At 48.8% G+C, this 23,004-nt stretch overlaps 21 protein-coding genes and 1 pseudogene across 22 annotated transcripts; 11 read left to right on the top strand and 11 right to left on the bottom strand.

Annotated features, from left to right (window-relative positions):
* Nucleotides 1-161: 161 nt before the first annotated feature.
* On the top strand, nucleotides 162-1,370 carry OGAPHI_003790 (uncharacterized protein; the record flags this gene model as incomplete). Its single annotated transcript, XM_046204798.1, has 1 exon — nucleotides 162-1,370. The coding sequence occupies one exon, from the start codon at nucleotides 162-164 to the stop codon at nucleotides 1,368-1,370; it is 1,209 nt and encodes a 402-aa protein (XP_046060806.1).
* On the bottom strand, nucleotides 1,325-2,101 carry OGAPHI_003789 (uncharacterized protein; the record flags this gene model as incomplete). Its single annotated transcript, XM_046204797.1, has 1 exon — nucleotides 1,325-2,101. One exon carries the CDS (start codon nucleotides 2,099-2,101, stop codon nucleotides 1,325-1,327), a length of 777 nt encoding a protein of 258 aa, XP_046060805.1.
* Nucleotides 2,102-2,290: 189 nt separating this feature from the next.
* OGAPHI_003787 (uncharacterized protein) lies at nucleotides 2,291-3,994 on the bottom strand (the record flags this gene model as incomplete). Its single annotated transcript, XM_046204794.1, has 1 exon — nucleotides 2,291-3,994. One exon carries the CDS (start codon nucleotides 3,992-3,994, stop codon nucleotides 2,291-2,293), a length of 1,704 nt encoding a protein of 567 aa, XP_046060803.1.
* On the top strand, nucleotides 2,979-3,563 carry OGAPHI_003788 (uncharacterized protein; the record flags this gene model as incomplete). The annotated part of the gene is made up of 1 exon (XM_046204796.1): nucleotides 2,979-3,563. One exon carries the CDS (start codon nucleotides 2,979-2,981, stop codon nucleotides 3,561-3,563), a length of 585 nt encoding a protein of 194 aa, XP_046060804.1.
* A 316-nt stretch (nucleotides 3,995-4,310) lies between the features above and the next one.
* OGAPHI_003786 (uncharacterized protein) lies at nucleotides 4,311-5,982 on the bottom strand (the record flags this gene model as incomplete). The annotated part of the gene is made up of 2 exons (XM_046204793.1): nucleotides 4,311-5,884; nucleotides 5,958-5,982. The coding sequence occupies 2 exons, from the start codon at nucleotides 5,980-5,982 to the stop codon at nucleotides 4,311-4,313; spliced, it is 1,599 nt and encodes a 532-aa protein (XP_046060802.1).
* A 153-nt stretch (nucleotides 5,983-6,135) lies between these two features.
* OGAPHI_003785 (uncharacterized protein) lies at nucleotides 6,136-8,241 on the bottom strand (the record flags this gene model as incomplete). Its single annotated transcript, XM_046204792.1, has 1 exon — nucleotides 6,136-8,241. The coding sequence occupies one exon, from the start codon at nucleotides 8,239-8,241 to the stop codon at nucleotides 6,136-6,138; it is 2,106 nt and encodes a 701-aa protein (XP_046060801.1).
* Nucleotides 8,242-8,309: 68 nt separating this feature from the next.
* On the top strand, nucleotides 8,310-8,900 carry OGAPHI_003784 (uncharacterized protein; the record flags this gene model as incomplete). Its single annotated transcript, XM_046204791.1, has 1 exon — nucleotides 8,310-8,900. One exon carries the CDS (start codon nucleotides 8,310-8,312, stop codon nucleotides 8,898-8,900), a length of 591 nt encoding a protein of 196 aa, XP_046060800.1.
* Nucleotides 8,901-8,964: 64 nt separating this feature from the next.
* OGAPHI_003783 (uncharacterized protein) lies at nucleotides 8,965-9,633 on the bottom strand (the record flags this gene model as incomplete). Its single annotated transcript, XM_046204790.1, has 1 exon — nucleotides 8,965-9,633. The coding sequence occupies one exon, from the start codon at nucleotides 9,631-9,633 to the stop codon at nucleotides 8,965-8,967; it is 669 nt and encodes a 222-aa protein (XP_046060799.1).
* Nucleotides 9,634-9,755: 122 nt separating this feature from the next.
* On the top strand, nucleotides 9,756-10,352 carry OGAPHI_003782 (uncharacterized protein; the record flags this gene model as incomplete). Its single annotated transcript, XM_046204789.1, has 1 exon — nucleotides 9,756-10,352. The coding sequence occupies one exon, from the start codon at nucleotides 9,756-9,758 to the stop codon at nucleotides 10,350-10,352; it is 597 nt and encodes a 198-aa protein (XP_046060798.1).
* Nucleotides 10,353-10,357: 5 nt separating this feature from the next.
* On the bottom strand, nucleotides 10,358-11,716 carry OGAPHI_003781 (uncharacterized protein; the record flags this gene model as incomplete). Its single annotated transcript, XM_046204788.1, has 1 exon — nucleotides 10,358-11,716. One exon carries the CDS (start codon nucleotides 11,714-11,716, stop codon nucleotides 10,358-10,360), a length of 1,359 nt encoding a protein of 452 aa, XP_046060797.1.
* A 55-nt stretch (nucleotides 11,717-11,771) lies between these two features.
* OGAPHI_003780 (uncharacterized protein) lies at nucleotides 11,772-13,016 on the top strand (the record flags this gene model as incomplete). Its single annotated transcript, XM_046204787.1, has 1 exon — nucleotides 11,772-13,016. One exon carries the CDS (start codon nucleotides 11,772-11,774, stop codon nucleotides 13,014-13,016), a length of 1,245 nt encoding a protein of 414 aa, XP_046060796.1.
* On the bottom strand, nucleotides 12,450-13,022 carry OGAPHI_003779 (uncharacterized protein; the record flags this gene model as incomplete). Its single annotated transcript, XM_046204786.1, has 1 exon — nucleotides 12,450-13,022. One exon carries the CDS (start codon nucleotides 13,020-13,022, stop codon nucleotides 12,450-12,452), a length of 573 nt encoding a protein of 190 aa, XP_046060795.1.
* A 21-nt stretch (nucleotides 13,023-13,043) lies between these two features.
* Nucleotides 13,044-15,362, bottom strand: OGAPHI_003777 (uncharacterized protein; the record flags this gene model as incomplete). The annotated part of the gene is made up of 1 exon (XM_046204784.1): nucleotides 13,044-15,362. The coding sequence occupies one exon, from the start codon at nucleotides 15,360-15,362 to the stop codon at nucleotides 13,044-13,046; it is 2,319 nt and encodes a 772-aa protein (XP_046060794.1).
* On the top strand, nucleotides 13,423-14,409 carry OGAPHI_003778 (annotated as a pseudogene). Its single transcript has 2 exons — nucleotides 13,423-13,724; nucleotides 14,115-14,409. Coding segments are annotated over exons 1-2 (597 nt in total).
* A 94-nt stretch (nucleotides 15,363-15,456) lies between the features above and the next one.
* On the bottom strand, nucleotides 15,457-16,173 carry OGAPHI_003776 (uncharacterized protein; the record flags this gene model as incomplete). The annotated part of the gene is made up of 1 exon (XM_046204783.1): nucleotides 15,457-16,173. The coding sequence occupies one exon, from the start codon at nucleotides 16,171-16,173 to the stop codon at nucleotides 15,457-15,459; it is 717 nt and encodes a 238-aa protein (XP_046060793.1).
* Nucleotides 16,174-16,549: 376 nt separating this feature from the next.
* Nucleotides 16,550-17,308, bottom strand: OGAPHI_003774 (uncharacterized protein; the record flags this gene model as incomplete). Its single annotated transcript, XM_046204781.1, has 1 exon — nucleotides 16,550-17,308. The coding sequence occupies one exon, from the start codon at nucleotides 17,306-17,308 to the stop codon at nucleotides 16,550-16,552; it is 759 nt and encodes a 252-aa protein (XP_046060791.1).
* On the top strand, nucleotides 16,758-17,009 carry OGAPHI_003775 (uncharacterized protein; the record flags this gene model as incomplete). The annotated part of the gene is made up of 1 exon (XM_046204782.1): nucleotides 16,758-17,009. The coding sequence occupies one exon, from the start codon at nucleotides 16,758-16,760 to the stop codon at nucleotides 17,007-17,009; it is 252 nt and encodes an 83-aa protein (XP_046060792.1).
* A 171-nt stretch (nucleotides 17,309-17,479) lies between the features above and the next one.
* On the top strand, nucleotides 17,480-19,312 carry OGAPHI_003772 (uncharacterized protein; the record flags this gene model as incomplete). Its single annotated transcript, XM_046204779.1, has 1 exon — nucleotides 17,480-19,312. The coding sequence occupies one exon, from the start codon at nucleotides 17,480-17,482 to the stop codon at nucleotides 19,310-19,312; it is 1,833 nt and encodes a 610-aa protein (XP_046060789.1).
* OGAPHI_003773 (uncharacterized protein) lies at nucleotides 17,542-18,000 on the bottom strand (the record flags this gene model as incomplete). The annotated part of the gene is made up of 1 exon (XM_046204780.1): nucleotides 17,542-18,000. One exon carries the CDS (start codon nucleotides 17,998-18,000, stop codon nucleotides 17,542-17,544), a length of 459 nt encoding a protein of 152 aa, XP_046060790.1.
* Nucleotides 19,313-19,348: 36 nt separating the features above from the next.
* Nucleotides 19,349-20,734, top strand: OGAPHI_003771 (uncharacterized protein; the record flags this gene model as incomplete). The annotated part of the gene is made up of 1 exon (XM_046204778.1): nucleotides 19,349-20,734. One exon carries the CDS (start codon nucleotides 19,349-19,351, stop codon nucleotides 20,732-20,734), a length of 1,386 nt encoding a protein of 461 aa, XP_046060788.1.
* A 238-nt stretch (nucleotides 20,735-20,972) lies between these two features.
* On the top strand, nucleotides 20,973-22,262 carry OGAPHI_003770 (uncharacterized protein; the record flags this gene model as incomplete). Its single annotated transcript, XM_046204777.1, has 1 exon — nucleotides 20,973-22,262. The coding sequence occupies one exon, from the start codon at nucleotides 20,973-20,975 to the stop codon at nucleotides 22,260-22,262; it is 1,290 nt and encodes a 429-aa protein (XP_046060787.1).
* A 310-nt stretch (nucleotides 22,263-22,572) lies between these two features.
* Nucleotides 22,573-22,890, top strand: OGAPHI_003769 (uncharacterized protein; the record flags this gene model as incomplete). The annotated part of the gene is made up of 1 exon (XM_046204776.1): nucleotides 22,573-22,890. One exon carries the CDS (start codon nucleotides 22,573-22,575, stop codon nucleotides 22,888-22,890), a length of 318 nt encoding a protein of 105 aa, XP_046060786.1.
* Between the last annotated feature and the right edge of the window lie 114 nt (nucleotides 22,891-23,004).

The raw sequence follows: 23,004 nt of genomic DNA, 5'->3' as shown, positions 1-23,004 counted from the left end.
AAAATACCACCAACTACGATCAATAGTAGGAATATAAAAAGTCTAAGATTTTATTCGCTCTAAACGGCTTTTTTCATTTTAAAGGGCGCGCCACACACAAGATGAAAAATAATTAAACTAAATTGGGAAATCACTAACATTCCGATAAAAAAAATATAATCATGACTTTCCCTTCTGAACTTGACAACACTGTCAAGCTCGAGGACCCGGACGCCTTGCACGACCGGTTGTTTGTTAAGAAGGAAGAATTGGATGCAGACTCGTATAAGGACCTTGTTTTCAAGCCTAAACCCGTCAAGAGAACAAGAACAAAATACCGACCTCCAAACGGCACAATATTGAATCTAGACGGCTGCGCCACTTTGAAGTCTTTGAATGACACCTACGACTACGACGACGTGTTGTTTATGTGCCAGGCCCTTTCAAAATCAAAGAAAATTGTCACAATCACCGGAGCAGGAGTCTCTGTCGAGTCTGGGATTCCTGATTTCCGTTCCGCAAACGGCCTGTTTCAAGGCTTTGCCTCGAAATCAAACGGATCAGGTAAAAACCTGTTTGATTACAACGTGTTCCGGTCCTCAGAATCCATCAAAGAGTTCGAAAACATGATCCATAAACTGTACATTCTATCAAACAACTGTCAACCGTCTCCTTTTCATTTGATGCTCGACAAAATTTCGCACCAAGGACGTCTTTTGCGTCTTTACACCCAAAATATTGACTGTCTCGACACCCAACTGCCCAACTTGCAGACCAAAGTGCCCCTGGCTTTCAAAAAACCGTACCCTAAAACCATCCAGCTACACGGGAATATTAACCTTGTTAATTGCTCTAAATGTCATTACGTGAAAGAACTAGACAAGTCGTTTTTCGATGAAAATCGCACCGTTATACAAAATTGTCCAGAATGCGAGGAGTTGAACGCAGTGCGTGCAATCGCCGGCCGCAGAGCTCAGTCGGGCGGTGTTCTGAGACCCAGAATAGTGTTATACAACGAGTTCCATCCAGACGGTGAAATAATCGGCAACATCACCGAGTCCGACTTGAAAAGCCGCCCGGACTGTTTGCTTGTTGTTGGGACCACCTTGAAAATTCCAGGGGTCCGTCGTCTGGTGAAAGAGATGGCCAAAGTTGTTCATTACAACAAGGGAAGCGTGATATGGGTCAACGTTGACCAGCCGTCTCAGTCCATTGTGGACTATGTTGAGCATTTCGATCTTATCGTCACTGGAAGTTGCCAAATACTCCCGTCATTACTGGAGGAGTACGAAGCGTTGCAACCAAAGAAACGGCAAAGAAAGCCCAAAGAAGCAGGGCCAAAGAATCAGTCCCAATCCACATCGTCCTCTGGGATTTCCACCTCGTCATGAGGCTCTTTGGGCTCCTGGTTCTCGCTCCACTGTGTCACATCGTCAATGTAACTGAGAATCGACTTGACAGTGTCGTTCTTGTCTTTGTCTGAACAATCCAGTGGCAGAAATTGCACCATTCCGAAATCATCAACCAGCTGAGCAATAGCCTTGTTCAATCTGGTGTATTTTGGATTCGAGGCAATATAGCCTTCTTCCTGTTCGTTCGACTGTTCCAAAATCAACGGATCTGGGTTCAGGAACTTCCTTAGCTTCGACTTGGACACTGTGTCTCTGATCAAATCGGTTTTCGACAAAATATTAATGTGTGGCAACTCCATGAATATCATAGCAGACATTGCACTCAACGCTCCAGAGAAGAACTTCGAGTTGTCTATCACGAACGGCGCCTCCAAAAGATACGTGCAACACAGACTGAACCCGAGCTGCTGTTGCAGATGCTTCGTTATGGTTGGCAGAACTGGAACATGGCTATACAGCTCGATCTGGCCAGGACAGTCAAAAATCAGATAATCGTCGCTATAGTCGCCGATCTGCTCGTCGAGCCAGTCCAGATTATCCAGAAGAAACTCAAAACAATAGAGAAGCGCTCCGTTGGGTCCCAAATGCAGTTCTTCCTGGACATCTTGCAAAGAAATAAGATCCCTAATGTCAATACTAAACTCGAACTCTGTCGGGTCTGCGGCCGGATCGAGATTCACCAGGTGCGCAGTCCGTCCGATAGATTGCATGTGCGCGACAAGAGAGTTGCAATAGGTGCTTTTCCCCACTCCGGCGGGGCCCAATGCCAAAACACCAACTTTGGACATAACAAGATGGAGACTAAGTTATTTTATTTTGCACCGAGAAAAATATTTTGTATTATATAATCTTCTGAGTCGCGCACGATCGTCTATAGCTACTTAACGTATGGAAACATGTTACAACGACATGGTCAACCAGTCCCAGTTGTTGTTGGAGCCCTGGCCAGACGGCTGTCCCGAGCCCTGGGTTGAAGGACGGCCGCCGTTTTCTTCTGCGTTGGGCCGGTTCTGATTCTGTGCCCCCATCGAGAGAATGGAGTCAAAGTCCAGAGCCTTCATGTCTTTGGAGGACTGCGAGTCGTAGTAGTTTTCGTCCTCTTCTTCAAAGTCGTCGTTCATGTCGTTGCCGTTTTCTTCTTGGAGTCGGGAAGACCTGCGGTCTGTTGTGGCCGGGCTGGAGCCTGTCTTGGATTTATTGATAATGATCGGCGTTGGGTTGAGGTCGTCACCGTTGGTTTTGCGCTTAGGCTTCTTGTTTGTGGCTCCACGCTGCCGCTTCTTTATAACGTCGGTCTTGAGCGAAAGTGGCCGAACGACACCGTGGAGCTTGAGGAACAGGCCGCAGGCGTTGCAGAGCGGCTGGCCCTCGGGGTTTCTCCGCCACAGGGGGGTGGTTTTCGTGTGGCAGTTTGTGCATGCAATGCTTCCTTGATCCACGCCGCTGAAGCCCCCGTTGGGCGTGCCAACAGACGTGGCGGACGGTGGAGTGCCGGTTGGTGTGTTGCCAAACGGTCCGTTGTCCGGGAACGACCCGGGCGTCGGCGTGAGCGAGGACACGTCCGTGACGCTGCGAGGGGTGCGCTTCATGGGCTGCTTGCGTTTTGCGGCCACGCTCGTGCGCCTGGCAGACTTGGGCGCCGTGTTGAACTTGGCTCCGGTCGGCACGGGCGGTGTAGAGATGTTGGTGGGGGTGGTGGCCATGCCGAGCTGCGAGGACTGCTCGAACATGTTCATGTCGCCGTCGATGTCGAAGTTGAACTCCTCTTTGGGGAACTGTGGGTGGAACTTGTCGAAGGAGAACGCCTGGAAGCGGGATTTCGATGTGATGGACGATTGGGACGGCGAGTACATTGGGTTGGAGTTTGGCACGGAATTGTGTCCGAGGAAGTCGTTAGAAGCGTCCGCGGTGGGGATGTGGGAGAGGCTCGGGTGGTGGTTCAAGGAGGTTGGCACGGAAGTGGACACGGCGTCGAACCCGACAGGCGACGGCGACCGTTTCAAGTCAGGTCCCATGGCAGTAGGAAACGAGCTGGCTCCAATCTCGAGCGAGTCCGAGTTCATAAACGTCTGCGAAAGCTTAGAGAACTGGGCTCCCAGAATAGGAGACACCTCCTTCCGGGGAAAGGCTGGGCTTTGCTGGCTGCCTATGGATTTAATGTGTTCAATATAGTCAAAGTCGTTGGAGCTGGGGTCTGCGTGGTGCTGTGCCTGGGAGTCCAGCAGGTCGAGGTCTGGGAACTGCGGCCAATTGGCGTAATTAGATGGGTCGGTATGGGCTGGGGCGGGAGCCAGCTCGTGCCGAGAGGAGTCTGGAGCCGAGGATGGCTGCTGCTGCGGCTGAGCATGGAGCTTCTCCAGCGACTGCACGGAGCTCTTAGGCCGGCTTTTGTTGAGATTGATAAACATGAGGCGCCAAGTCAGGTTCTCCATCCGCGATCGGTACGGTAAACTCGCCTTGGCTTTGGAATACATCTTCCAAAGCGCAGTCGCAGAACTCTCGTCAGCCTCACGCGACTGGCTAGCAGAGTCGAGATCGAACAACCGGTCAGTTTTGGGCTCGAGCCCAAGTCCAGTATGGGGAGACTGGCTGTTCGAATACATGGTTCATAATTCGTAACCAAGAGAAAGGCTAGAGATATCTTTTTGTTTCGTCCACCTCGTCTCGGCCATTCAACTGTCGACCCATGTTTTAATTGGTCGGATAACAACGGCATGCATATATCTTGCAGGGTCGCTATCGAGAACAATACCAACAATAAAATTGCTAGTTCACCGTGCACGACCTGTTACATTTTTCACCTGCCCGGAGCGCAAACCACTAATCAGGAAATCTCGTAGCTGTTTTTTCCGGTGTGTTTGTCTTGAGAAGATAAAAACCATTTCTTGCTTACATAATCCTACGGGGGAAATAAGGGCCCTACTTGGACGGACAAATGCTGCCGGTCATGCTCCCGCTGCTGGCAACGCTGCCGTTCGACGCGTTCAGCCGCGTGAACGAGTCCACATCCCCGTACCGGCTGGTCGTGTTGCTGAACATGTTCTTGACATTCGCATGCTCTATGATCGACTTCTGGCTCTTGCTCAGCTCCTCTCCAGACTGGATCGTGGACGTGGACGACTTTCTATACATCGAGTTCTTGATCGCAGACACCGTCTGTTGCTGAGACAGACTTCCGCTGCTGTCTGGACGGAACCGTGGGTGGATCGGAAGCAAGCTAGGCCCCAAACCGTTGAAACTTGGCACCCCTGCCCCGGGCACAGGTCCTGCTACCATCGCATAGCCGGTGTACTGTTGTGCATACATCATCTGGGGCATATATGGTGGCATTCCAGGCATCATCGGGGCCTGTGCTGGATATTGTGGATATTGTGCACTAGGCACCGCTGCATACCCTTGTCCACCAGATTCAGAAACTCCGAGCGATCTTCTGTTTGCCCAGTCAAAAATATTTTGGTCCTTCAGTTTCTGGATCTCCACGTAGAAACTGTACAGTGTTTCCACATACGTGAGCTTGAGGTTGCTCTTGGTGGCCAGACTCAGTGTCTGTTTCAGTGCAAATTGTATATTGTTGGCATAGCCTAGATTGAAGTTGTAAACGCACGTTGCAAGATCCATGGCCGGATCTTTGGAAACGCTGTCTATGGAATCGGAGAAATTGGCTGTTTTGATGGCGCTCTTGGGGTGAGCCTGGTTGAAATCTCTAATCATGATATCAAGCAAGTTTTTGCATTTGGATGCGTCCGCTGGGTCTGGCAGGTCGGGTGCTCCGTATTTACGTCCGAGCGTAACTAAATCTGTAAAGACTCCCTTCAGTGTTGAAAACTGCGTAGTATCCAAAGTGGTGAGTTTGGGATACACCAGACTCATGACTTCTAAACTGATGAAAGGAATGATTCGCTTCCAGGCGAAACTGTTGAACGTGGGATTTATACCCTTGGGGATCAAATAACAGGGATATACTTCTGATTTCTTTAGTGTTTCTGTGATTTGATTCAATTTTTGCCCTATCTCTCCTTCTCCCTTTAGCAGTTGAGTGGTAGCCTGGTCTGGATTTATGGTTGAGCCAACAACCGTGGTGACATTATGGTTTTTATGGTAGTAGTGGGAGCCGCTGACATTTTTCACAACCCTCACGTCAGCATCGCACAACACCGCCAGAGTTTTGGACTTTGGTAAGGTGCTTTTGATCACTTCTTCCAGCCCCAAACAGTATTTTGACTCGACCAATATTATGGTCTGGGGCCCCACAAGAGACCGGATTTGTGTGGTTGTGTCTATGAGGGCCTCTTGTGTATCCTCCCCCAAAATAACCAAGTCTAAAGGACGAATGGCGTCCAAATTGAGTCCTGATAGATCCTTAGCGGTCCCGCTTGGCTCATAGCTGATATCTCCGTACTTGGAAGACTTCCATGAGATGGTCCCGTCCTCACTGGAAACACAGCTAGACCCAACAACAAATATTTTGCAGTTAGCCACCGACAACCGCCAAGCTAAAAAGGAACACGACGGCGTATCTCCAACTGGTTGGTTAGTTTCTTTGGTTTGAAGCGCTTAATAACTTACAACTTAGCACATTAAATGACTCCATCTCTTGCCAGTTCAGTGTTTTTCCATTAACTACCGACAAAAAAGGGGATACTCCTATTTTTTTCGACGCCCATAATTTTATTGAGTGAGCCCATAATATCTGTCTCGATAGGGCTGCACAGCCTTGATCTAAATAATATATGTATGTACAAGATTAGGCCATCCCGTCGCGGTCGATGTCGGCCTGGAGTCGGTCCTTTTGTTTCTTGAGTGCCATGAATCTGAACGAGTCGAGCTGGGCAGCCATTTTCAGGCTTTCGCCAAACGTCTTTGGCTCTGAGTTTAAGGCCTTTTCGTAATCCTCTCTCATTTTCTTCTTACGCAGCTTTGCGTCCTGCTTGCGCTGTTTACGCAGCTCTTCTTCCTTCTTCTTGAGCTTCTCAAAGTAGAAGGTGTTCTCCTTCGTGGATAAGGCCCGCGATTTCGACTCTAGCGCCCAAACATCGCCCATTTTCAGCTTGCGCGCATCGTGATACGCCTGGTTCCCCACGCTCTTGGAAATATACCATTTCTCCACGTGACCGGACGGAGCACACATGTCGGTGACAACAAATCCTTTGCGCTTGAGCGGGGGCGACAGAACTCTTGGATATTCGGCCGGGTTTTCAGTTTGGTAGCCAACCGGCCTGTCTCCCTGATCTTGGCTGCGGAGCTGTTCCAGAGTCTCGTTGGACTCTGTTGATCTCTGCACAATTAAATAAGAATAGCTAGCCGTTTCAAAGTCCTTTCCATTTGGACGGCCTTTACCGGCATATGCCAGATACTGTTTCCTGGTGGTGTCTTGCCAGGACGATGCCAACTTGGCACCTCTTTTCAGCTGCATCACGTATTTTGGCCGTGCAACGTCCACCGTGTAGTTGCAGAACTTGAGTCTCTTTCCAATTTGGCCCATCTTGTAGTAGTCTGGGTTGAAAAACTGCAAAGGACACTTGCCATGATGGGAGCACGGAGCAACCACTTGGAGATTAATAGGGTCCACGGTCTCTGTTGTCTGGACCTCAAAGTTTTGTAGCAGTTCCGGCTCGATATCAGCTGCCTCTTCTTTGGTCAAGATGGCACTGTTCTTGTACAATCTGGGCACCTTGGAAGTCTTGGATTCGTGGTCTTCTGGACGGAGCATCACCTGTCTAGCACGAGCAATGATTTCTGCTCCCAACGGGTTTCCTCTCTCGACAATCACTAAATATCCGCCAGGAGCCAGTCTATTGACCAGAACGTCAAGCGACTGATCAACTTGTAACGGAAAATTGGCTCTGTCGGTGAGCATCTGATGCTGAGCAATGATCAAGTCGTACTTCACCTTCTCCGGACGCAACTTATCCAGGATCACCGACTTAATCTTTAGCAGCTTGGTCTTCACTCTGGTCACTTCCGGAATAACGTCTGGCTGCTTCTCGTCCACCTTGGTCTGGCTTGTCTGGTCAATCTGGTCAATCTGGTCAATCTGGTCAACCCCCTCCACATCGTCTCTCAGATACTGTTCGTTCAACTGCCGACTGAGCAGGATTTTCGCACGTCTCTCCATGTGGAACGACCCGTTCACAACCACATCCTTCACCTCAGGGTCAAACTGGTCTCCCATGATTTCGTTCAAAGCAAGCATTCCTGTGCCAGGACCGTGTCCGTAGTCGAGCACTCGTTTAGGCATCCAGTCGTCTCCGGCCCGTCTTTTCAGCTCGTCCAACACCTGGTAGCATGTGGCGTAGTTCTGCAAGAACGAGCTGGCTATGTACACGTCGGCTTCCTCTTCGGTACTCGTTCTGGTCTGCAGACCGACCTCTTCCAATTTGATATAATGATCAGCCACCTTGGCCTTCAGCACTTTGGGCTCGTGCAAAAGAAGCATGTTATAGTTCACGGCGTCGCTGATGAGATCGGGAAGAACAATCCGTGTTCTGTTAACTCTGCCGGCCACGGTCTTGGGATCCAGTCGAGCATCCTTGCTGGTGGCAGCAGCATATAACTCGCCTGTTTCTGTGTTTCTGTATTTCGGATCCACTCCCTCAAGCGCCTCCTCCTGGGTGACAACACGCCGGTTCATTAGTGGGTCGCGGTCATGAAGCACCTCGTTCACAAGCTGGCCAAACGTCTCTCCGCCCGCTCTGTATGCGTAGAACAGCTCTGATTTCTCTGTGGCCACGCTTCGAGCGCGCTCGATCGTCTCAAACGCCTTGTCGTCGTCGTGCTCAATCTGGATCTTGCGCCGAGGCACACATCCACCGAACCGACGAGCCAAAGCAAACGCTCTTGTTCGTAGCATGTAGTAAATTAAAAGATTTGAAAATTTTTGACAGGCTGTGCAAACAAATTAAAAGATAACTAATTGTCATGGGGCTAGAGCCGCCTTCAAAACGGCGACCACGCTCGCGACGGCTCCGTTTCAAGCGCAGTTCGTCTACGAAATCCAGTACGGACTCGGACGAGGAGCCACGGCCGACGCCTCGGCTGCCTCCGCCCAGGACCCGCTCGAGAACAAGCCACACAAATAGCCAACCGCACTACGAATTCGGACCCAGTATCAACGGATACCGCTTTGTTTCCACCGACCCGGGACAGAAACCGTTCCAGGATGTCAACTTCCATCGCCACATCAACGGGTATTCCGCAGAACTGCCCGATGTTCCCCAGAAAGACGACCCTTACAAATCTCGCGATAACAAGTACCAGCGATATCTGAACCAATGGAAAGACATCGACCTCGAAGCACAGTTCCCGCCAGTTCCCGTGGACGGCGGTGAGGTCAGTTTCCAGAGCGTGGCCTCGTTTATCCCCAAAGACCAGCTAAAAGCCGAACGCGTTCGGTGGCATCCAGACAGAATTCTTAGTCGTGTGAGCGAGTCGCGCAAATCGATTCTGTCGGAGCTGGTCACCAGAACGTTTCAGGTGATCAACCAAGTTTACGAAGAGTCCCTTCAATGAGTATTGCAACCCGCATAAATAATTACCATGTTTAATTAAGATTCCAATTATATTCGTTAGATAACTACTCTTTCTTTTCCTCCACCTCTTCGACTTCTTCGACCTCTTCGACTTCCTCAGCCTCGTCCCCGTCCTCTTCGTCTTCCTCTTCTTCCTCTTCTTCGTCTTCCTCTTCTTCTTCTTCTTCCTCCTCCTCTTCGTCGCCAACAGTCTCCTTATCATCCTCCTCGTCCTCTTCCTCCTCGGGCGGATACTCCTCGTCCTCCTCGTTGTCCCAGACGATGTTGAAACGGGTCACACGCGGCTTCTCAGCAAGAATATTTCTCACGATGTGCTCGACCTGGACCTTGGACGGCGGGTTCTCGCGCAATTCCTCCGAGTCGTACTCGTTGTTCACGTAATAGCCAACTCTCACAAACTCGCGTTCTTTGTACGAGCAACTCAGCAGGATCACCGTCACAGACACAAGCTCGCTCGCAGGAATCAGCTCTGGCGACGGAGCGTCCGCAGTCAGGATAAACTTGTTGATCCCCACGGGCACAGGCCCCACCAAAATTGAATCGAGCTCCTGGTCGTGCTCGAGAGACCTCGAAGAACCAACATACGTCAGTTTCCACTCCAAATCCTCCTTCAGCGGCTCCAAACACTCAAACGTGATCTCGAACTGGTACGGATCCGTGAACCGGGCCGGGTTGTTCAGCACATTGATCCCTAGTAACGAAACTATCGACATACGCGTTTGTGAAAAAAACGTTACACCGCCACAAATTTAAGAAATATATCAGAAACCAGGGCTGCACTGCCACGTATTTACACTTTGCCAGAATCAATAAAATATTTTTTGTATTGATCACCATGTCCTTCATGAGCACTCTGTTTGGTCCCGACGCTGACAAATGGCCACACAGCGACGAGTCGCTTGCGCTTGCACTGGAGACACGAGTCCAGCAGGAGAAGACGAAACAGGAGTTCTACAGAGTGGAGCAGCTGAATCGCACCACAGAGCTGGTGAAACTGGCTGCTCAGCTCAACATTCCGCCAGATCTGATCCCAATGCTTGTTCCTGGAAGAAGACAGCAAGTCCGCAAGCCGCTTAGGGTGGACACCAACCCGATGACCAGCTTCAAATTCGGTTCTGGCTCGAGTCCGCGCAAAACCACACTGAATCCTCGTCACCAGCTATCTCCGTCCAAGATCGGCGCACACCACGTTTCATCGTTGTTGAACGGCAAACAGCCACTTGATATCAGCCACGTACGGCACGGGAGACACCAACGAACCATCTCGTTGCCGCCTGAAGTGTCCATCCCTGAACATTCAGAACAGACTCCACGCAAGAGACGACAGTCTCCAGGCCCAGAGATCGTTATTCCGGCACTGGATACCACCCCAGACAAGAAACATAGCAGACAGCTATCTGCGGACGTTTCGCTGGTATCGCCTGTTAATTAATGTATTTATTGGGACTCGTTATACGAGATCTCTGCGAGCTGCTCAATGTCCAGCAGATTGACAAACTCCAGCTCCTCAGAGCCTTCTGCCAAGATCTTCTCAAACACCACGTTCTCCTTGTTTAATTCGGCCACCGTTTTGCGCAATTCGTGGCCCAAGTTCCGCAGAACTGTGTCGTTTCCCTTGGTAAGAGTCCAGGCACACAAATCGTCGAGCCAGATCTTGCAATAGATATAGTACACGTCGTGGAACCGGAACAGCTCCCGACACGCTATGAGCGTCTTGAGCACTGCGCGAGTGCCGCATCTCAGCGTGTAATACACGTCGTCCCAGACGGCTTTCACCATTTTCCAGTGTCTAACTAATGGGAAGCACAAACTGCGTCTGCTCATAGTGATTGCAACCACTTTGAGCATGTTATTTTCTGTTTCGTTGTTCGACTGGATTAGCTGCGAGTCCAGACAGCTAAACTGCGGAACGAGCTTTCCAACCGTCCAGCCACTCTCGACGGTCGTGTCGCCCTCGTTCTGCCGCACCTCGTACAGATACGCATATAGTATACACACAATTGTGTAATAGAGAGGACGGACGTTTTCAACCAAATATGACTTCTTCGGCAAATCCATCATCTTGTCGTTCTCTTCTGCTGTGAACTCTGTTTGCTTGTGGTGCTTGTATTGATCGTAGACGGGGTTTTCCCAGGCGACTAGTTGCTTGATGTTTGATTCGGAAGCAAAGTATTTTTCTGTGAGGTAGTCGTTGGCGTAGTACTCGGCGTCGAACTTGAGGTTTTCTTTGATCAATCGCTCATTGATTCGTTCGTCCGCGGCCATTTTGTCCGGATTAGACAGCTCGTTGATGTCGTTCCCGTTGGAGATGGAAGCGTCCATCATGTCAGAATACTTGTTGTCAAAGCCGTACAGAAACTGCGGGACCAATGAAACCGGCTCTTGAACAACCTGCTCGACCTCCCAGTCAAACTGTTCGGCTTCCTGAGCCAGCGAGTCTGTTGTTTCCGTGCTGCCCAGCTCTTCTATCAGAACACCCTGTTTCTTAGGAGCCTCAATTCGTCCCAGCAGCTTTGCCGGCAGGTCCAGGTCACCAAAAACCTCGCCCTTCTGCGCCTTGGGCATCTGGATCGAAATGCAGTCGTTATTCGTTACAAACTCGGCCTTGGCCCGCTCGTCGTCAACCAGGCCTCCAGAAAACCGCAGCCGTAGATAGTACGGCGGGAGCGAGAAAATGAACTTCTCGTCGTCGGCAGTCATCTCGAGCGCCGCGGCAGAGAACCGCACGCTCGAAATGAACACCTTGATGAACACAAACTCCTCGTCCTGAGACACCTCAAAGCGTGGTGTAATCATATGCGGCTCAAAAAAATTTGATATTTTTTTTCTCTTTTTTGAAATACTTCTCTTTATGTCTCCATCGCTCGATACTACGCCAAGAAGACGGCGGTTTGTGGGCTCACGTGAGCAGTCACAGACGGGCGACCGATCTACGGTGATTGTGCGGGCCAAGAAGAACGTTTCGCGGCTGATCAACCAGATTCCGCAAGAGATCCTGGATGATGTGGAGCTGAAAGAGGCTGTTCGTCTATTGCCCTCGAATTACAACTTCGAGATCTTCAAGACCGTTTGGAACGTGCGCAAGAACAACGCCAAGCGGGTGTGTTTGCAGATGCCCGAGGGCCTGCTGATTTATTCGATGGTGATTGCAGATATAATAGAGCAATTCTGCCAGGCAGAGGTTCTTGTCATGGGAGACGTCTCGTACGGAGCCTGTTGCATTGACGACTACACTGCACGGGCCTTGGACTGCGACATGATTGTCCACTATGCTCATTCGTGTCTGGTTCCGATCGACGTGACCAAGATTAAGGTGTTGTATGTGTTTGTTACCATAGCCATTGACGAGAAACACTTGATGCGCACATTGACCAAGAACTTTGACCACGGAATGCGACTCGCCGTTTTCGGAACCATCCAGTTCAACCCAACAATCCACTCCATCAAGAACGAGCTCGAAGGCCCAGACTCAGAGAAACTGCTCTACATCATTCCGCCGCAGATTTCTCCACTGTCCAAGGGAGAGGTGCTAGGATGCACGTCTGCCAGCTTGGACCCGAATCAGTACGACGCCATGGTGTACATTGGTGACGGTCGGTTCCATCTGGAGAGCGCAATGATTCACAACCCGTCGATCCCTGCTTTCAGATACGATCCGTACTCTAGAAAGTTCACCAGGGAATACTATGCACAGGAGGAGATGGTTCAAGTGCGAACCGATGCCGTGCAACGTGCCAGGGACGCTAAAAAGATTGGCCTGATTCTTGGAGCGCTTGGAAGACAGGGAAATCCAGTCACCGTGGAAAAACTCGAGCAACAGTTGATCCAGGCCGGAAAGATTGTGGTCAAGATTATTCTGTCTGAGATATTCCCGGCCAAACTGGCCATGTTTGACGATATCGACGCTTTCGTCCAGGTCGCGTGCCCCCGTTTGTCGATCGACTGGGGGTATGCCTTCCACAAACCGCTGCTGACACCATACGAAGCCATGGTGATGCTTGAAAATGACAAAAAATTCGAAACTGGATTCTACCCAATGGATTACTACGCTAAAGACGGCTACGGCCGTGGAAAAGTGCCCGATAGAAATGCGTAGGCCCATCTATTATTTATTATGCACTGTCTAATTGATGATTCTCAACTCTGTCTCGTAGGCTTCCTCCACTCCTAGAAGCGTAGCAACGTGCATGTCGTCCCAGCGAAACACGTTGATCGGCTGGTTGTCGCTGTCGACAAGGTACTCGGCAACAACAAGTCGCAGCTTGCGATAGAACTTGACAAACTGCAAAGTCGAGGTAATGAAAATGGTGTTGAGGATTTTTGGAGAGATCAGTTTGTTCAGCTCGTTGGAAACAAGATACCCGATCAAGAATTCCTGCAGTTTCTGGTCGGCGTTCTGGAAAGTCGAAACATTAAACAGCTTGTTCTCTGTGATCGGTTCGTACAATGCAACGTCGAAGAAATCGTCTTCCAGCTTGTAGATCATATTGATCAAGTTGTAAATGTCAAACAGACCAGAGTTCCGTAGCAGCTGGGTGAACTCGTCTGAAATCAAGGACTTGATGTTTGTGTCTAGAACCCCCTGTGCGGTAACCTGTTTTCCCCCCAAACATGAAATCAACTCAAGTTTGGACACAATAAAGTCCACACAGTTTATAGTGAAGATGGTTTTCGATTTTTTGGAGAAACTTAATTTCTTCACTATGCGTTCCAACAACTCAATGGGTTCGTCAACAAGCAGACGGAAAAGTTCGTTTTCCGACTCCACACTCACGTTCAGGAAAGTCTTGTCGGTTGAGTTTTGGTAGTCAAAGATCACCAAGAACTCCGAGTAGAAGTCGATCAGCCAGTCCGGCAAACTCAAAACTTCCTCATCCACCTCCTCGATCTCGGACTCCACCTTGATCTCTCGCAGTTTCAGCGTGACCAGAATCAACAGCTTTTCGAAACTGTCGTGTTGCAACTGAGTGAGACTATCAATCAGATCGTTCTGTTTCGTCAGCTTGTCAAACATATGTTTGTACAGCTCCAACAGCTGGTACAACTCAACCACAACTCCTGGTTTGGACTCCTGTCTTAAAATAGTCTCATAACTGCTTTTCAGCGGTCTACTAAGAGACCCCAGAACTTTGTTCACGACAGTTCTGATCACAGGAGCCAGGTCTGTCGAGACCTCGCGGTCGAACGTGAACAGACTCTCCACCAGCTCCAACTCGTTGACAATTACACTATGGAGGTACGCAAGAACGTCACTCACATATCTCTTGGAATCGTACGAGGCCATGATAAATGACTTGGAAGGCTTTGTGCGGATCTCGTTGGTGTACCCGTTCAGTTGGCCAAGAAACTCTTCGGTGACGATCCGCGAACGACTCTCAATGATCTCGCTCACAATGGAATCAAACTCGTCCTTATTTTTGGTCAGCACAAACACCAGAGCGCGTTGGAAATTGGCAATGGATTCGGCATCTTGTGCGAAATCGTTCTGAATGTAAATGGAGTTGAGGTTCTTGCGGAGGAAACTCGAGATCCGGTCAATGGCAATCTGTTGCAAATTAGACATCTGGTTCATGATGCTGATTCCAAGCTTGTCGTTGTTCATACTGAGAAGAATATCACAGCTTGAGTAAATCTTTTCCACCTTGGCCACAACGTTGAAGAAGTCTCTATCTATGTTTCCAGCACGCAACAAATGGTCTTCGTAAACGCTCAATGTGAAATTAGTTCTGAACCCACTCAACAGGCCCTTTTTGATCTTGACCAGATCGCGTTGTCCGATCAATTCCTTAACGCCTTTTTTGTAAGTCTCGACGGATTTCAAGCTGCTATCGAGCTTCTGGTCAATTTCGTCGTAACACGAGTTCAGATCCTCCAAGTCCTGTCTGATAACGTTTAATTTCTTCACCACAAGCTGGAACTTCTTCAATGACTGGAAATGCTGTCGAAGAAGCTCGCTTTCAATGTCTCCACGAAGTTTACGTCTGGTAATTGATCCCAACATGTTTGGACTGGTCAGGTTTTTATAATCAATACCGCCATCGGCAGAGATCTGCTGGTCTTCGGTCCGCGATTGCAAAAGGAGCAGTGACTGTCTAATTGAGGAGTCAAAATTAAACTGGTTTAAGACCCTGCTTAACCGTCCTGCCAAGACGTTGGAGTCTGTAGTTTCTGAAGACGTGCCCAAAGGAGCCGGGGTATCGGAGCTTGACAAAATTAGGTCTAACGACGACTTGGCATACCGAAAGGCAACTGTATCTTGGGCCTGGTCTTGATCCTTCCCCTTTGGCTTGATGTGATTTAATATGTTCAAGTTGGAGAACTTGCGCGTGATATCGCCCTGAAGCGGGAAATTAGGGATTGTCAATGGTGCCGATGGAACAGGCAACGAGCTGTTGCGCGAATTGCCGCTGTAATCATCGTAAGTGTCAAAGACAAAGTCCATGTTAAAGAACACTTATACAAAAAATTATTGACACTTACAAAAGGAAAAACGCATTCCACATACATCTTTACACGCGTAAGAAAACCCCACAAGCCTATATAAAACCGCGATCGAGAATACTCAACATATTGCCATCCTCCTGCAGTCGGCCGTTGTATTTGAAGCCGGCACCAGAATATCGCGCACCGGTGGTGTCAGAAAATTGTATACCGGCCGGGGCGAAATTTGGCTCGGACATGAACCCTGTTAATTGCACAGCGAGTGTTTTCGGCTTAGGAGGGCCGGAATTATAATTTTCAAGTTGGGGCTCGGGTAACTCCACGCGGGTGGAGGTTTCTGACTCGACTTCCCCGGCCAAGTAGTCGGAATAAAGACTTTCCTCGATTTTGAGGCCCTGAAGACGCGGGTCATTAGTTGGCCTTTTAAGTAGCTCGGAAACGTTCGAGCTGCTGGGCATATAACTTATTATGTGGTATTTGTCACCGGATTTCAGCGTGGCGGAAAATGACTGTTTTACAAGCCCGTCAGGCTTGACATTTGACGAAGGGTGTCCGTTCTCACCGGACTCCATCTCTCTGTAGATGAGGAAAGCAGAGTTAACTCTTGAGGCGCTCCAGTTTCTGCTATCTGTCCAACGTTTGATTTTTGATTCGGACTCGTTCCATACAAAAATTGATCCGGGCCGTATGAGTACCATTCTCTCGTAGTCTGACAGTCTTCTGTTGATCTTGGGTATCAGGTTGTTGCGAGCAGCCTCCAACAGCAGTATTGCGTCGGATAATGACAGGACTACTCCATGATAGGATTCCATTTGCGATAAAGAAGATCGGACAGCGCACACCAGGAACTCGGGGTATTTATTAATCCATCACCCAGCCTCAGTGGAATCGGAATTAAGCTTTTAAGAATCGCAGACCGAGATTATGTCCGTTCCCGAAAGGTTATGTACGATTAACTTTATTTGGGAGCCGGTATAATTTGGCTTAGATTTTAGCGCAACACTATTCACCGAAATGGTGTGACAACAACCAATGAACGAAAAGAGAAGTAAATTGAGTTTAGCCTTCTACATCATACGCACGCTGTGTCATTTAGAGCTGGCTTCGGCTATTGTTTGTAAGCATGCGGGTCAAATCCGTGATTTGAATCCCGGATTTTTTTCCACATCTAACTCCGAATTAGTAAACCTAAGCCGCATACTTAGTAAGTTTATCATCATTGTACCGAAAGTACTTTCCGCTAAGCTCCTGGGGAATACCTTGTAATGCAAGGTTTGCATACAATGTCCCTGGAACGTCCGGTGGTAGCAGTTCTTGCCGCTTATGCAAATCAGTAAACCGTTTGTGTGCCTCTGGTTTCATGCCGGATTTGAATTTCTCACGAATATCTTGCTGCATGGCCGTATCCACCGTACCGGGAGCCAAGGAAATTGTCCGCACTTTAGGCTCCTCCTCACTGACGCTTGCGCAAAAAAGGTTCAAAGCCGCCTTGGACGAACCGTATGCAGACCAGCCGTCCACCGGCTTGATCGAGGCGCCCGAGGAAACGAACAGGAAATTTCCGCCCGTTTCGCGAACATACGGTAAAGTTTGTGCCACAAGATCGATAACCGAGAATAAGTTCACTTCGTATAACCGTCTCACGTGATCAACATTTAATTCGGCAATGTGCCCAACGGGGTCCAGCAGCCCGGCGTTCAACACCACAGAGTCGATGCGTCCAAACTTGGCAATAGTTTTTTCAACCGTTTGTTTGACAACCGATGAGTCGGTGACATCACCGGCAATGCTTAGCACTCTAGGTGCAAACTTAGCTGCTAAATCCGATAACTGATCACCAGAACGAGCCACAGCAACGACTTTTGCTTCGGAGTCTTTTTTCAAAATCAATTGACAAATTGCAAGACCCAGTCCTCTTGATGCTCCTGTAACAATTGTCACCGACATTTGCTTAGTATAGATGAATTTATTTTATACACGATGAAAACCCTGAATTTAAAGAGTTACGTAAGAGTGCTTTCCTTAAAGCTTTCGGGAAATAAAAAACTTATCGAATAAACACCAGTAAACAAGGAATTCCTCTGTGGAAAAAATTCACCGATAAGATTATATCTTGACATGAACAGTGGAACCACTCAATATGAGTGGGCGAAGACAATTCCCTGCAGAAATATCAAAATTCACGGATATTGCAAGTGGGAGAAGAAAGGCTGTTCCTTTAACCATGATGATCCTTCAAGGAAACCTAATTCAGAGACAACGCCGGTTTCCGAACCCACGTCGGCGTCTACCACGTTCTCCGCAGAAAGCGTGCCTATTATTAAGACCAATAGTGGCCAAGTAAAGACCCCTGTTCCTAATTCGTCTCCGTTGGCCTCACATTCGGAAACAGCCGATACTGGAGCTCGCAAGAAGTTCAACTTCGACACCCCTTCATTCACCCCCACCGGCTCCATGGTTTCCAAATTCGCAGACCTCTCCTCCAAATTGAGCGACATCCCTGCTTTCTCCCCCTCTTCTGCCACCGCAGTGCCTGCCTCTTCAGGTCTTCCCTTTGATCCTGAAAGCGCTCCAATTTTCACACCTGGACTCCAGTCGGAAGCAGAACCGTTTTTCCAACAAACTAATCCGTTTCCCATCAATTACCACTTGTATGCCGGCCAGCCACCGCCCCACATCCACCATCATCTCAAGCCTCACGAGAAGACCGTCTCAGATTTGTTCATCCCTAATAATTTGAGAGAAGAAATACAGCGGAAAAACGAAGAGTCTCTGCGTTCCATTTCCGTTGCGCAGTCAGGTTTGCCAATTCATGTCAACCAATACCACAGTCTTTGTCCAATTGACCAGAAATTTGAAACCAGTGCAAAGTCCTTTGGATATGTTTCTTCTGTCTACAAAGCGATGTCCAATTTGGATGGTAAACTGTACACTATGAGAAGATTAGAAAATGTTCCAATAACATCAGAAGCTTGTTTCCGGTCTGTGAGCAAATGGAAGTCGCTGAACTGTGCAAACGTGGTAAAACTCTATGAAGTCATGACTACCCGTGCTTTTGACGACAACTCTCTTGTTTTGGTCTACGATTACTACCCAATGTCTCTAAACCTGCTGGAAGCGCATTTTTTCAAGATAGGCGAGAAAGATCCTGAACTTATTACCGAGCCTTTATTATGGAGCTATTTGATCCAACTCACAAATGCCCTGAGCGAGGTACACAAAGCCGGTCTTGCGGTCAGAATCTTTGACCCAACAAAGATCATAGTTACAAACAAAGGCAGAATAAGGCTATCTGCTTGTGGAGTGTACGACATCTTGGAGGCTGCTACCAAAGAATCCCCTAAAGACACCCTTGAGGATTTGCAAAAAGGAGACCTGCAAGGAATGGGAATGCTTCTACTTGATCTGGCCAAGTCATTGGTCTTCTCCAAGGTTCAAAACTTGGGCGTCACGGAAACCATTCCGAAATTGACGGTGTCAGACAAATTCAAAGACGTTTTGCGGAAACTCACGACACAGGACATATCCGTTGCACAATTACAGCAAATCATCGCACCGGAGATTCTCTTGTTCACTAATGGATTACAAGACTCTGCAGATTACATGGAGGCATGTCTATCACGCGAAGTCGAAAATGCACGGCTGGTTCGTCTTTTCGCAAAGCTCGATTCTATCTGCGACCGCCCAGAATTCATCAAGGATGGCTCGTGGTCTGAAACCGGCGAGCGGTATCCGATCAAATTGTTCCGCGACTACGTTTTCCACCAGGTGGATGAGACAGGAAAGCCTGTCTTGGACCTCACTCACGTGGTGAATTGTCTGAATAAGCTCGATGCTGGCGTCAAGGAGACCATTCTTCTTGTTTCTCCGGACGAAATGAGCTGTCTTATTGTCAGCTACGAAACTCTTCGAGATCTGGTGGAAAAAAGTTTCCGACAGCTGCGCTCTTGAACAATTTTTTAGGCGCCCGATATTTCTTGCTCCATCATGACGTCCCACTATCATCTTTCGCAGTTCCATTGCAAGCTGCTAGAGCTGAGAGTGAATTTCTACCATTGGTGGAACAGCAATGGTATAGTGGGGAACCCGGAAAGACATCCAGACATCCTCACTAGACGTCTTAAAAATATTCCGTTGATATCTTTACGAAACTCTGAATGTGCTGCCTATTTAGTGGCAGTGGGATACGACAAGGGATCTGCCCTAGGGTCACCAGTACGGTCACCAGTGCAGTTGCCAGCCAGCCCGCAAGTGAAGAAGATCGAGCCGCTGTCCAAGAAGATTAGTAGTCCCGAGAGAAGACGATTCCACGGATCATATCAATTAAGAGTGGTTGAACAATTAGACGCACCACCGGTGACCAAGTCTGGCGGCTCAGAAATTGAAGAGAGGTTGGAGACACCGTTGCCGGAGAACCAATGGGAAGACCCACAGGATCCGGAAAACTCCCCTATTGAAGAACAGTATCCGCAAGACGGCGTTAAGAGGAACAGATCCATCACCAGATTTTTCCCGTTCAGAGCGAAAAAGATGAAGTTCATCAAGACTCCTCCGCTAGAGGAGAGTGACAACGAAGTGCCTCCACCTCCGCCTCCAACCAAACCACAGAGACAGGTGTCGATCATCGAACCGAACGAAGAGGAGAATCCAAAGTATCACGAGTTCGAGTCCGACTACTATGACTCAATGCTAGTAGATGCGGGTAGACGTGGGGAGAATAGGCGCGCGTTTTCTGATATCACCAACAGTTCGACCATGGTTTTCCGTCCCTTGAAGGCCATCTTAAAGCGCGATTTTGGCGAGATGTACGATTCTGGAGACCCATTCAACCATGCGAGAGAGTCAATGAGAGTTGAGCGGCCTGCGTCGCGGCACTCGGTCGTGTCTGCGCCAGGACGCAAGTCTACGAGACCAGGGTCGCATCTTTTCACCACGATAATAAATGACATTTCACTGAACGCTGCTTTGCAGGCCAATGGTCTGGCCCCAAGACGTCGCATCACCAAACAGGTGAATCCAGACTTTACGAACTTGAACGACTACACGTCGATCATGAGCACACAAAGCAAACGGTACCAGAAGCAGGAACGGCCTTTATCAATGGAGTCGTACGGCAGCCATGCATTTGTGATCGGACCAGAGGCCGACCTGGCCTCGGGAATTGGCCCGATGACAATTGTTTTGGAGAATGCAGGTGACCGGCGACAATCGACGCTGAATTACGGAACGGATATTATCGCAGATTATCAGCTATCGGACAGAACATTTTCAAGAGGAGAGAACGTGCTGGTTTCTAGACCACACACAAGGGATGAGAAAGACCATTCGGCGATCTTTGTGCCGCAGTTGGACCAATTGGATTATCTAGACTGATACCGGGACCGAGGATGCAGAGATGTGTTTTCCAATAAAGAGAACTTTTTTAAGGTAGGGCAGTAATATAAGCCAAATAAAAAAAAAAGCACAGCACCCGCAGCGGGTGTGAAGATGCGGCGCTGCGGCTGAAGCAGAAAGATGTTTCAAATAGTTGCAGCTATTGTGAGTGTTTGAAACATGGGTTTTGCATCAGGGGAAGGATATATTGGCGGCGTTGTCTTTAAAGTATTTGCCAATGGGATGCAATGCCAGCACAGCGATGGATGAGAGCGATCCAGAGTATCTGGAAAAGCTCCAAAACTCGAAAGTGGAGCAGATGTTGATGCAGAGCCAGCAGACCGAGAAGAACCAGGTGAAGCTTTTATTGCTTGGGGCTGGAGAAAGCGGAAAGAGTACTGTTTTGAAGCAAATGAAACTATTGCACAAGGGCGGGTTCACGTACCAGGAGAGAATGCTCTACGGAAACGTGATCTGGGCCGACACTGTTGGGTCGATGCAGACGTTGATCATACAGGCACGTAAACTTGGCATCCGACTGGCTTGCGATGTGCCGGACAGTGAGCTTAGCGAGTTCAAGAGGAAGGTTCTAGCGTATAAGACTCTGGACAGCATTGATGCTTCGAAAGCTGGCGGTGTTTCGTTTCTCAAGAACTATGTTCTCAAGTACAGCGAGAACGGAGCAGCCAGGAGGAAGAAGATGAGCACGGGGCGGGCAAATGCGGGCTGGGAGGATGATTACGACGAGGGCCAGGAAGGTCCGGAGGAGATAATCCCCGGACTTTACGAGTTGTCCGACAAGAACGAGGTGATGTACAGCCGACAAGAAATTGCCCATGCCATTCAGCAGCTATGGAACCACGACGAAGGGATCCAGACCTGTTTCCAAAAAAGTCATTTGTTTCAATTAGAAGGATCTGCCGCTTACTACTTCGACCATGCCCATCTGTATGCTGATGAAGAGTACTTGTGTACGGATGAGGACATTTTGAAGGGCAGAATTAAAACCACGGGAATCACAGAAACAAATTTCATCGTGAACGAGACAAAGTTCAAGATCCTGGACGCGGGTGGTCAGAGATCCGAGCGGAAAAAATGGATCCACTGTTTCCAGGACATTACGTGTGCGCTGTTCGTTCTTGCGGTGAGCGAGTACGACCAGATGCTGTTTGAGGACGAGAGAGTGAACCGGATGCACGAGGCGATCATGTTGTTTGAGAGTCTGTGCAACAGCAAGTGGTTTGTGAACACGCCGTTCATATTGTTTCTGAACAAGGTGGATCTGTTGGAGGACAAGCTGCGCCGGTCGCCGATCCGCAAGTATTTTCCTGATTACAAGGGCAAGACCAACGACCTGGAAGACACATTGCAGTACTTTGAGAAACTGTTTCTGAGTCTCAATCGTGCCAACAAGCCTATCTACGTGCACCGGACGTGTGCCACTGACGCCGAATCAATGAAGTTCGTCTTGACAGCAATCACAGACATGATTGTGCAGCAGAATCTCAAACGCAGTGGATTGATCTAGCACGATAGAGGGCAAAAAGAGTTTCCCGGTTTCTGGTGTGGATTTTCCCACTTAGTAATCTGTGGGGGAGCAATGGTCTTAGTAATACGGGGTCCAAATTCGAGACTCTGGATAAGACGAACGGGCGTTTATTTCAGCAACCCGGATTAGCCGCGCTCGTGCGATATTAGAAATAGGCAATTCCCCCCACCGGGTGTGGTTTTTATAATTTATACGCAATTACGCAGGACATTTGGAATTTTTCTTTATAAAGCGTACGCTTGCCTTCCAATCCAAAGTGTTGTTTTCCAGATTTTTTTCCTCTTCAACAATGTCTAAGCAGTCTGTTGAAAAAGTTCAGAAGCTTATTTCGTCCCACAAGGTGTTCGTCGCCTCCAAGACGTACTGTCCATACTGCGCCGCCGCAAAGAAGACTTTGCAATCTGAGGTGAAGAATGATTTGTTCATTTTGGAATTGAACACCATTGACGATGGTGCCGAGATCCAGGATGCTCTGGCCCAGATCACCGGCCAAAGCACCGTGCCAAACATCTTTATTGCTGGTGAACACATTGGAGGCAACTCGGACCTGCAAGCTTTGGGCAAGGCTCGTCTTGAGGAGAAGCTCATCAAGGCCGGCGCCGCCTGATTCTACGTTAGTATTTGATGCATTTTGGGCGATTATGATGGTGCGAAGGGGATTATAGAGAAGGATGTATTATAGATTGTCCAGAATGTATTGTTTCATAATTGTTCAGTTTTT

The sequence above is a fragment of the Ogataea philodendri genome (assembly GCF_020536065.1).
Source record: "Ogataea philodendri strain CBS6075 chromosome Unknown scaffold2, whole genome shotgun sequence".
NCBI classification, from domain to species: Eukaryota; Fungi; Ascomycota; class Pichiomycetes; order Pichiales; family Pichiaceae; genus Ogataea; species Ogataea philodendri.
Note: the sequence above shows the minus strand (reverse complement) of the source record. Positions and strands in the feature narration are given on the sequence as shown.